General features: G+C 40.1%; 1 protein-coding gene across 2 annotated transcripts in view; it reads left to right on the top strand.

The window, feature by feature from the left end:
* Positions 1-8,154: 8,154 nt before the first annotated feature.
* The window catches only part of LOC121893814 (uncharacterized protein KIAA0895-like), a 21,221-nt gene continuing 16,914 nt past the window's right edge, over positions 8,155-12,461 (top strand). Inside the window, exons 1-4 of one of the 2 annotated variants that reach the window (XM_042405902.1) lie at positions 8,155-8,356; positions 9,204-9,955; positions 10,037-10,180; positions 12,074-12,206. In XM_042405902.1, the coding sequence (XP_042261836.1) occupies positions 9,242-9,955; positions 10,037-10,180; positions 12,074-12,206 (991 nt within the window). In that variant the 5' untranslated portion in view covers positions 8,155-8,356; positions 9,204-9,241. Of the gene's footprint in view, positions 8,357-8,570; positions 8,745-9,203; positions 9,956-10,036; positions 10,181-12,073; positions 12,207-12,461 lie in introns of those variants that run through there. The other variant, XM_042405910.1, reaches the window with a different exon arrangement.

The following is a 12,461-nucleotide window of genomic DNA, read 5'->3' as shown; positions in this document are numbered from 1 at the left end:
CAAATCATAGAGAATTATATTCAGTTCATAATAAACAAGAGAATGAAATCTCATTCATGGTGGGACACATGGATGATTTGTTTGATTAAAATAGCCGCACCGGTTTTGTGCTTCAACTAAACTGTTGTTAAAGGTATACTATGCAAGAATTGTCAGTTGGTGGTTGTAAACACACAGGATTTAAAGTTGGCCCATCCTCCAGAGAGAGAGAGAGCAGTGGTCAAGCGAGATAGGGAGTTAATGAAGAGAGAGCGAGCAGTGCCGTTGAGAGCAAAGCTGTAAATCAAATTAATGTTATTTTCATGTTAATCAAATGGACACATCAACTGCAGTGGAAACAGGGGACATAAACTGGTCACTAGCTATAAATCACAACCTCACACCCTGGGTGCTGTTAATGACTGGGGCTGCACACCAACTGTCCAAAGGTGGACGCCTAGAAATGTCCCAACCACAGCAAAATGATAAGAAAATGCAGATAAGTACACTGCCACATACATCTAGTGGGTCATAAGTGATCACTGAGAGGGATTACTTTTGTATGAGTCTATACGTTGTTTTTTTTGTAAAATCCTGCATAGTATACCTTTAAAATTCAGTAGAAGGCACAGCAGTAAAATGCATGTCACAACAAATGTTCTCCTTTGTTGGCATCCAGGAGGGCGTCCCACCTTTCAGAGTCAAGATCAGTCTTTCTGCAAGAGTTTATTAAAGGTGGAGCACAACTTCAGAAGGATTACTATCTGATTCCTTAATGTAAATACACTTAACGCACTTTAGATGCATTTGAGGGGACTTGGAATACAACATTTCTCATGGTTCTCTCTCAGGAACTTGTACGATTTTAGGGAAAAAGAACTGTAGTCGGGATTTTACAAATATTGAGGTCACAGATTTTATAGCCACCAAAATGTCTTTACATTTTCTTTACCCACAATATCTATGTTAATTTAACTTTCCAAATGTGGCTTCTGTAAAATTTGTCACCCCACATGATTGTCTAAATGATTTTTCAAAGCCTTCACGATGCCAAGAACTATAATTCTGATGGTGAGATACAAAATCCACTGATTTTAATTTCTGTCTTTGGCCTAAAAAAATTCAGATTTGAGAATACTGACTAAAGATATGTGGATCAGCATTAAAACTCACCATGTTGAACTTCTGCTCAGGTTGTTACAATCACAATATTCCAACATGAACTGGACATGAGATGAGGAGATGAGATCAAAATGAGCCCTCAGATATCATAAGATTCATTCCCTCCTTACATGACTCATTCTGCCTGATACAGTATTCACTGCACTTAAAAAATTGCAGTTAGCCACAATAATGGGGTTTTTTTCAGCAGGTTTGGCAAAGACATTACAGATATCTTGAAAAATCACAAAATGGAACCAACATTTATGACACAAATTTTGTTTAATATGTGAAAAATGTATTGTTTGTGGAAAAATCTTCCAAAAATATGGTAACGCTTTCTTTTACGGGTCTGTAATTTCCTGGAATGTTTCCAGGAAAGAACAATGTAGTTTGGTACAAGTTAGAGAAAATAGAGACCAAGTTCTATGACAATTATTCAACCTCTTAAAATCCACTGGGTTGCCGGCAACCCACTTAAGCCAGTTGTGAGCGGCTTAGCGTCACACAGTAAAAGTAATTGGCACAATTTGGCCACTTGGAGATGTCTTGGAGACGTTCGGGGACACCAGTGACACCACAAACTAAAAAGCTTCCCTAAGTTTAGGACTAGAGGTCTAGAATTTTGTACAGGTGTGGTTGACAAGATGTAGAAGGTATGTGGTAATTTGCATAGTTCTGGCATAAAGCATGTCCTAGTTATTGTTATTCAAAATATGACTCATTATAGACGAGGACAAAAAACACTTTTTTGAGCCATATTTGAACTGATGTAGTTTTAGTTTACATGCTAAACAAGAACATTTCCAGAAACTAGAAGATGTTACCTTTCAAATGAAGCCTCATACATGCATTTTGGCCTCACAGTTCTTGTGTTGTAAGCTTTTCCATTTGGGTATGTCAGTGGGTGAAGATTAAAAAAAAGGGTGGATGTTTAGAGGGTTACATAAGTTCTTTCTTTTAAACAACTGCTCAATTTAAATACAATAAATATTCACTCATAATTTATTCATTATTGGAAACATTCATTTTTGATGAACTGCGTAGTTACCTGTATGCAAGTTTTACATTTCTGCATGCTAAGCTGACTTACTGTACCTTAAATAAAAGACGTAGAACTTAATTGGAATCAGACTGGCTTTATTTATTTATATATTTATTTCCGCCACAAAAAAGAGGAATCTGGCTCAACTATTCCTGCAACGTAATGTGACGTAATCATGCAAGTTGCTGTGGTGGCCGGTCATATTGATGCAAGTGCATATTCCTGGTAGATTATAACATAATTGCTGTGATAGAAGATAAAGGTTCTGACTGTTAACCAAAGTTGTAAAATTCCTTTTTTTCTAAATGGCTGTGCAGTGTTTTGGCATCTGATAAACCTTCAAACTCATGGATTTGTTATTCAAACCAGCCTTCCTGGAACCTGTTTCATCCCTCACCTGTACCTGAAGCAACACCCCGCCACCAACGCACGGCTATTTTTTGATCGGGGCGTTTCAACTGAAAACAGCTCAGCATTAAATAATTACAAGGAACCACATGTGATAAGGGTGTGTTGTTTAAGGTACCAGTAAGGCGTGAAATATGATCCAGGATGTTTAGTTTGACAAATAGATCCAGGAATGTGAGATATTATCGCCAGGACACTGCAGAACAGGTTATAGAGTTATGAGAATGTATTTTACAACAAAGTTATCAAAGGTGCAGTCGTTTTATCTGAAATAAAACAGTGGAATTCTAATCTTTATATGATAAAGTATGAATGTGTGCTTGTGTGTTTTTGGCCATTTCAGCACCTTATCAGATGATGCTTGAGCCAGGTTCAACGTTTTTGGGAGACTCGTGACGGACAACTACAGCTCAGTAGACTAGTTTTCAGAAGCCTTGCTAGCTTGTCTAGTTGTGCTGTAACATATTATAACACAACTGTCTCTAGAAAATGAGTAAAACTCTCTGCAGCAAAAACGCAGTAAAGTTTGTAAATGAACCTTCAGTATGATTTCTGATTTATGTATCATTGTTCTATTAACAGAAGTTTCACTCAAATCCTTTAATGTGTGGATCTGTCACCCAGCAAAAGACACCAACTCTGATCAGAGAAAGATTGGATATTACAGAGGACACAGTTCAATGCCAAAGTAGAAAAAAACACAACAAACGTAATTGTAACCATAATAATTTCCTAATAAAGTGTAAAAACTCATCAAATCAACATCAGCAAACCCATAATAAGTGTGGTCTTTAATGCCAGCCTTACACCAAACTTTCACTGTCGCAGACGAATTTCCAATGTTGGAATAAAATCATGAGTTCTGCTAGAGTCGTGGCGCGCTCTCGTCATCTTGATCGTTTGGTGTAAGGTGGTCGTAAAGCTCAGTCTTAAGTCAGTCTTTTTCTTGTCTTGACGCACCGATAAAATCAAACATGTTTAATATTATCTGATGTTTTTAATCTTGGCTCATGTTCAAGAAGGAGAACATTGGTCAACAACCAATAGGTGCTCTCTCTCCAGCACTAAACAGGAAACAGCAAACTGGGTAGACAGTAAACATGGTGGGGACTCCGGGGAGGCGCAGTAACGTGAACAAGTCTCGGTTCTCATGGAAAAGGAGGAGAAACTGGTGGAGCTGTGTAGTGAGCCAGAGCGCCTCTGTGACATGGATAGAAACTGCCTGCAGCTGTAGTTTTTCAGGACAAAACACCGCACACACAAAAGCTGCCTCTGCCTCTGCTCCATTGTTCAACAGTTGTTTTTTTTTCTTGTAAATTTCCACCAGGAGCATGATGGGAAATAATCTCAAAAGGAAAATAATTGTGGTCTTGCAAATAGTGACCCTGCAAGATCCCTAATCTTTTGCATCTGTGACTAAAAACTCATGACTCATGACACATTTTCATGAGATGCGAGAGGGTGTTAGACTTTAGTCTTTTCAAAGTCTTCTAGGAGTAAGATAACGTTACAAACACCCAGTCACACCTGTTCATCCTTGGAAGGGGCACCAACTGGGAGTTTCTTTTAACCACTACAGGCCTGTTCAATAAGGTGTGTGTGTGTTGTATTTGTTGGGACGATGTACAGTTTTAAACATAAATGTTAACATTTGATGCACCGCAACAGAGTTAGCTTTAAAGCTAATTTTCATCTTCAGTACATTACAACGCAAAAAACACACAGGTCACATCATACAAAATACACACAATAAGACATCACATACACCCACAATGTCAACCAGAAATTAATAAACTTGTCAAATTAAAAGCAAGATTATTAGAGATTATATGAGAAGACCATCAGATGAAATTTAGATTGAGTGGTTACAGAGCTGAGTAGTTTTTAGCAGGTTTTTTTTAATTTGAACGTATTGATGGAACTGCAGCTCTTCATATCATCAGGTAGGACGTTCCACTGACTTCCTTTCACAAAGACAGCTGACTGTCCAAATGCAGTGTGATGAAATGGTCTGGTACAATCTCATATAGAGGATATTCTGGAGGATCTAATAGAATTTACTGAGCGACTGTACACAAAGTCATGTAGTGGAGGAGGGGCACAAATTTGAGAATAATCTAAAATTCTCAAAGCTCAGTAAACTGTATTTCTCCAGTACCTTACAGTGATGGGAATGCATTGGCTTTTGAGTTTGTTTGTATAAGGACTCAAGGTTTTACAGCCTGCCCCCCCAACATGTGATGCAATAAGACAATAAGGTGAAAAGGAGACTGAGTGGAAAGGTGAAGTTTTCCACACCGTGCAGAACAGCAGTGTTGGAATCCCTCAGGCTGCCAAGCACTGGATCAAAAAACAGTCACTCCAAAAGTGAAACAATAAATACACCTGGCAGCCAAACATGATTCCAACACCTCCCCCCATCCACAACACCTTGGCTACAAGGTCAAATTCTTTGTGCCGACAGGTGGGTCGTGCAGGTAAAAACATGTTGATTTTTACCCTCATCAGCGCTGGCTTCATCCACAGGTGCACACAGTATCATGTTCGCACCAGGTGACGTGGACAGACCTCTAAAACAGTGCAGTCATGATGCTTGTTGGATTACACTAGGGTTGGGTCTTAAATCATTGACTAACCGGGTTACATTGAGAAAATGAGTGACCTTCTGCAACAACAGCTCTCAAGTTCTGTTTTTTTTTACACTCACCAGGCAATTAATCTTAAAAAAAAAAGTTTTTATCCTTTATTTTCAATCTTATTGATTATTTTCTCTCATTGCTGTACTTTTACTTTGTTTGTCTTAACATTTAGTTTGTTGTCTTCATTCAGTTCAGTTTATAGCTTATTCTCTCTTATGGTTATTAAAGATCCAACCATGCGCAGCCAAGAGGAAGAAGATAAAAGTTAAAAGCTAAAAGGAAGCGTGGTCACATCTGAAAGCTGACATACCAGTTTATGTTGCTTTGATTTGATATTGTTATTAATAAGACAACAAGCTCCGGCGCACCTGTTTGCATGAGATGAGGTAGATAGCGCTCAAACAAATAAGTTAGTCATATTCGTTTTATGTGGTCAAGCGTGTGTGTGTGTTTGCAGGTCTGACTGTAACAGGTGCAAAACACTGTTTGCAGCCAGTAATAAAGAACACCTTTTATAAAGTTGAAGCCGCAAGAACTAACAGAGAGTTTGATGTACCGGATCACGATGATCACTCAAAGATTCAAGATTACTTCATCGTCTCTTTACTCGCACACATCGAAAGGAAGTTCTGTTTCTCCCAGACAGATTCCCCACAGATTTAAACAAACTTAACTAGTAAAAATATAAAATACCTAAAAATACATTAAGAAAGTTTCAGACACATAAGTAAAGGGATGATATAAATACACACAAGAACACAAAAATATAAAAGTTTTAAAATAGCAGCAAAGGTAAAATGAGGAAGTGCAATGACTGCGGTTTTATTTAGTTTACGTCACGGTTCACAAGTTCACTTTGTTGTTTTTTTCTCTATGATTCTTCTCCTTTGTATAAACGACTTTTTATGTTCGGTTTTACTTACTTCAACACATCTCTCTTTTAGTATTTTAATATTTTATTTTATTATTATTATTATTATTATTATTATTATTCTATCTTTATCTTTGTTTTCCTTTAAATACCCTACCTTACATTTCTGACTTCACTCACTTCAACACATCTCTTCCTTTTTTCTTTCTTTTAGTATTTTATTCTCTTTTTTCATATTTCAATTTTATATTATTATTTTATTTGGCTATTCTGAATATTAAAATGTTTTATCCTACCTCTGGTGTTTGCAAATTAATGAGTGTTATACAGCATTTCCTCAGTTCCTGTTTTTGAGTCCTTTATTTATAGTCATAGTCAGTTACTGTTTGTCAGTTATTGTTTGTGCATGTATGAAGAGTGCTGTACAAAAAAGTCTGATTGATTGACTGATCAACATTTACATTATTACAGAAAAAAACTTTTAAATAGTATAATGTACATTAAATTATTGAAGAGACGTTAAGCAGCCTTTACCTCGTGTCTCAATGCACATAAATACATCGAGCTCCAACACTTAAAAAGCTTAAAAATGAAGAACAAAATACAAAGATACTGATTTTTCACAGAAAGGAGCAATAGTTCATGTAGTATTAATAAAACATACTTTTAAAAATGCAGTGATAAACAGTCGTACCAGTTGTTATCTTCTAACTGGTTTTTCTTTCGCTTTTCACAATTGGAGCCACTGAAAGGAGAAGGTAGTGACGCAGTTAACTTCTCAAATTCTGTACAAATTCTTTGTACATTGTTAAAGGCACAAGTACACACAGACACAAGTATTATGAGCTTGATGTAGTTAAAGTATTGCAGTAAAAGTAGTGGTTTGGTTCCTCTGACTGATATATTATTATATATGACATCATTAGATTATTAATAGTGAAGCATCAGTGTTAGAGCAGCATGTTACTGTTGTAGCTGCTGGAGGTGGAGCTAGTTTACACTACTTTATATACAGTTAGCTAGTTTAGTCCAGTGGTGCCCAAACCTAGGGGTCGGGCCCCTCCGAAGGGTCAGCAGATAAATCTGAGGGGTCGTGAGATGATTAATGGGAGAGGAAAGAAGAAAAGTTCTTGTTAAAAAATGTTCTTCTTAATGACCATTAAACAATAGAGACCGGAGTCGAAGTATCAAAATTTAACAGAATTACAGCAACACACAGAATGAGGTTACAAAGAAAAAGGCTCCCAGAGGAGCCTACAACAGGGTTTTATACACCTTAAGTGGGCGTTACAGTTCTTTTCTTAATCTATCAAATACAGACTTATAGATAACGTCATGTCTGTTTTCAGTTTCAGCCGTCCTGCCCAACTGACCCCCAGATGACATGTCTCACCCTTTCTCCAACAAATTTTATTTTCTACATCTTCCTCTTTATAAATATAATGCTGAACTTCCTTTAACCTTAGCTTATAAGTCTGCTGATGTTACAGAGTTGCAGTACAAGACAGGAACATTTCATCATGATGTAGATAAAATAGTAACACTCACACACAGTGTAATCATAATTTTTATAACAGTTCTGATACACAAATCTGTTTTCAGTTTCTGGACTTTTTCTCTAATCTTTGATTTTTGCTGAAATATTGGATCATTTGAACATTTATTGAAATGAAAGCATGTGAGAAGTTTAGAGGGAAAAATCACTATTTGGTGGAGCTGTTAACAACTCATAGACATGTGAAATGTGACCCCGACTACACACTGCTTTTTGTAAGACGTCAAAAGCCGAAAAGGTTGTAAACCACTGGTTTCATCTTTAACAATGTGTTGTATTTTAAAAGCTTGTTATATTATCCATTGTGTCAAATCTTCATCTGAAAAGTAACTAAAGCTGTCAAATAAATGTATCACATGGAAAGACTCAATTAAAATAAAAGTACCTCAAAGTTGTACTTGAGTAAATGTACTTAGTTACTTTCCACCTCCGCTCTTCTGGTTGTACGTAATTACGCAGCGTAGCGTCACGCACGGCGTACCCGGCGTACCGCGTCATAACTTCCAACACAACCGCCGCTTCCTGGCCGGCCCAGGCAGGAGCCTCAGGCCGCGCTCCACACTGAACCGTTATCCGCATATTATCATCATCCACCGGTGAGGAAACGCAGCTCCGCCGCTCAGTCTGTGTGGAGCTGCCGCCGTCATGAGTCAATGAAAAGGCTGAAACCTAAAACATCCTCCCGGGACACGCTGCCGGTGAGTCGGACTGTCAGTTGTTGTCGGTTTGGGGGAGTTAAAGGGGCTGATGGTGAACAGATGTCTTCTTTTAGAGAGGAAATCACTGTGAACTGTGTCAGTTGTTTTGTTCTAGTGTCTCCATGGTGAATTTAAAATAGAACTAGTGTTTGGTTATTTTAAAACTTTACGTTATGAGTAAGTGTTAGCTTGACAGTTGGTGGGAGCTCACTTGTTTGAGGAGCTTTGTTCATGTGGAGCCTGTTTAAACTCATCATGGACAGTACAGCCTTCCTGTTGTCTGTGTCTCCACCACAATCACAGTCTGACACTAACTCTGGCACGTTGCTGAGCTGCTGCCCATCATTTTCTCAGCTCTAATCTGATGAAAGCAGCGGCAACAGCAGCAGTGAGTGATATCAACTCCATTTTCCTCCTCTTTCACACTCACACACAGCACCAGCAGTTTACTTTAACCTCTTCCACTCCCTCTTCGCAATTAAAATGTCTGAACCACAGTGACTATATATGTATAAATTAGGTTTTGCCAGAAAGGAAACCTCCCAAAGTTTCTTGTGAAAGTGTTAGAAACACTCCAGGTGATACAAAAACAGAGCAGCTGGTCTTTGAAGTCAGTGAAAATTTTGAGATTTTGTCTGCCTAAAAAAAAAAAAAAAAAGATAGCACACAGTGTGACAAGTCTACGGTGTTTTACACATAAAAAGGTTCAGGCAGATTTACAAAAAGGACATTTAGAGGCTCTATATTTTTGTAAATGCGAGGTTTTCCTCATGACGACAAAAAACACAAGAAAGGGAGAGATGTCCTGGTGGAGTTAATGAGGTTTATCCTTCTGTTCTGTCGACAGCGTCGGGGCTGGAACGAGGTGCAGTCTGAGGCGTGGTGATGGTGTTGGACTCAGGGGAAGTCTTCATGGATCAGGTTGAGGGTAAGAGCGTCGGGAGCAGCAGGGACCTGTTGGAGCCAGGCAACCGAACCCCCAAAACCACCGCCGCGAAGCCCAGATCGCCGGCCAAAAGGAGCAATGTCGCCAAGAAGGAGAAGGTGTCCCACAACGGACTACCGGCCCAGACAAACAGCGAAAAGGTAGTAGAGAGGAGGTCGTCATCGTCATTAAAAGGCGGTGCCACGCCCAGGCCGCCGCTCCGCCGCCCTCTCAGCCTGGAGATGACGCCCCAGCGCCTGCGGGGGTCTCAGGAGCAGATGGCGGACAGGCGGATTGTGCAGCCTCCTTGGCGCAGCGGTTCGGCCGCCCCCTCGCCCCCGGCTCGCAGCCTGACCAGCCCCAGCCTGGGAGCGGGCGGCTGGATGCGCCGCAGTGAGAGCACCTGCTCTGTCAACTACTTGCGGGCCGGAAGGGGCCAAATGCGCCCGGCCACCTCCCTGCCACACATCGCTAAGGGGACGGGGAGCACGACGCTGCCTACTTCCTCCAGGCCCTGTCTGCTGGTGGCCCTCAGGCCTCTTAACCTGGAGCAGGAGAAGCAGACTTTCTTCCAGTCCGACTACAAGTACGAGCCGCAGTTTGAATACGCTCAGCCTGAGCCGAGGAGCGTGCTGGAGAAGTACAGAGAGGGCTCAGGCCTCTTCCTGGAACAGGTACGTCAGGATCAAACACCCAAGAATCAACCTGTGAGTTCACATGATGATGATGATGATGATGTTTTTATCTCACTGCAGGCAGTCGGGATCATGGAGTGCGTCCTGAAGAAGTTTGTCTCCTATGAGAACTTCGAGGAAGTGACGGGTGGCAACGTGCTCCCTAAAAGTCAGGTCTGGGCTGCTGTGCGCAAATATCTGCAGAAAGAAGGCTGCGTGGGAGAGGTGAGTGCTGACTGATAATATACAGTCCAGACAGTCACACATGCTTTGAAATAAAGTAATGGATTATACATTAAAGGGCCAAGTCTTTAATTTGAGTAGGTTTACATCAATATAGAAAGAACTGTGTGGGAGATTTAGCCTTTTATCCTTTTTCATCATACACAAAATACACCAGGAAGAAAAACCCAACACCATCCAACCAAGTGAAAAAAAAACAGTAAAAACTTTTACACAGTTGCCAGACAGGAAATGATTCATACATTTGATGATTTTGTACAAAACTATGTAAACGTCACTGTTATTTTACTGGGGATTTTACTGGGGATGTCCAGAAAAGAGCCTCAGATTGTGGTAAATTTTTCAGAGTTACGTAACGTTTTCTCTCCAGTTGTATAAAAGAAATCATTTCATTTAATCGTTGCCTGAAAAAATGGAGAAAGAGAACGAGATATATCGCTCTTTTAACACGCGGTGCCCGAATTTCAAGGGTTGAAAAGATACAAAGCGTCCGCAGATTTTTGTGGGTTGAAAACTTCATCGACTGCAAAGGATTTTCCACAAAATATGAAACATGATGACTTGACTTCATGTGTGTCTGTCCAGTTACTTTTGAACCTCTAAACTTTGGGCGTTATGTGTTAAAAGGTCTCACAGTTCTTTCTATACCGACATAAACATAATGTTCAAATTCAAGCTGAGACTGAAGCACAAAACATGTGTAACTGTCCTAATACTTATTGTCTGGACTGTATTTTAGTTCTTAATGGAAAACACATATTTAGGAAGTTAAAATAGCACTTAACTGTCAAATAATTCCAACAAAACTTCAGTCAAAACTTTCACAGTTCTCCTGAAAGCGAAGCCTACACAGATATTTCACCAGAACAGTAAAATATTTGCAGTATTTCTGCGACATGTGAGCACAGGTTTGTTAGTTTTAGTTAATGTACGAGCAGGAGTGGTTGGTATGTTGATGTTTGCTCCGTGTTCACCTGATACGATGGACCAGCAGAGAACAAACAAGGCTCCCCTCCCCCCCTAACAAAGAAACGGGAGTGGTCTATTGTTTATTGTAGAATTTGAGAGGTAGGTAGTATGTGTGTTAACCCTGGACTCACCCCGCCCTGCAGGTGTGTGTATGTGTGTGTGTGATAGGCCCCACTAGCGTTCCTGCAGTGCAGTTTGAGCTCACATTACACAAATCAGCACATAACCAGAGCTGAAACCAGTACTAATCAAACTAGTCGAGGTGTCTTTGAGCCTTTTTTTCTGCCTCTTTCCTGGTTGACGATCATGGAGGTTTCAGGCGAAATTGGAGATAAAAGTTTTGACTGAATTTGAGGTGCAAATTCAGGAGGTTTATCTCGAAGTTACAGTCAAATCAAGCACATCCGCAGAGCAGCCCTTCCCCTCAGGAAACCAAAACAACAGCTACATTTGTCTCATGTTTTACCTGCATGTTGCTGTTTAAAAATGTCAGCTTGCATCCTGTTGTTAGTTCAGTTATAAATTCAAAACGCACCGCACAGCCGTGTGCAATCTGGTATCGCCCCAATAAAGCCCCAATAAAACATCTGCAGCGTGGAGACGTTAGTGCTTTCCTGAGGAAGGAGTTGTTTGATCTGTTTGTTTGCACTGCGTTTACGACTTCTAATGGAAAGAATCCAATGAGTTTGACACTGTTTAAACTACTAGTAGCGAGGATGATGACGATGATTATGTCTTTTTATGTTTGCACTGGTGTTTTTTTTTATGTGATGTATTGTTACAGCTAATCCATCTGTACAGAGATGAATTCCACCAGACTACCAGCCGTGTGGAACTTGATGATGATGATTAATGTTGCCGTGTGTGTGTGTGTGTGTGTGTGTGTGTGTGTGTGTGTGTCTTCAGGTTGTGGTGCGTCTGTCTGACGAGCTGCTGTCTCAGGCGGTGATGGTGGTGGAGAGCTGTCGTCCCACTCTGACCATCAACCTGGCCGGAGCTCGACAGCACTGGCTGGAGGGGATGCTGAGACATGAAATAGGTATGTTGTGCTGGGAAAAGAGGAGGATCAGATATTCAAATAATTACGGTAATAAAGGACGGGTTCACAATGTCTGTCTTAAAACAACAGTCGGGAGCCTAAATGAACATTGAACAAGGTTTTCCTCACTGTCATCATTCCTCCTGTTCATACTGACCATTAGAAGATGATGGATGAAGATGAAGGTATCCTCTAATGGTCAGTATGAACATGAGGAACAATTACAGCAAGAAGAATCTTGTTCAATGTTCATTT

The sequence above is a fragment of the Thunnus maccoyii genome, chromosome 1 (genome assembly GCF_910596095.1).
Source record: "Thunnus maccoyii chromosome 1, fThuMac1.1, whole genome shotgun sequence".
Taxonomy (NCBI): Eukaryota; Metazoa; Chordata; class Actinopteri; order Scombriformes; family Scombridae; genus Thunnus; species Thunnus maccoyii.
Note: the sequence above shows the minus strand (reverse complement) of the source record. Positions and strands in the feature narration are given on the sequence as shown.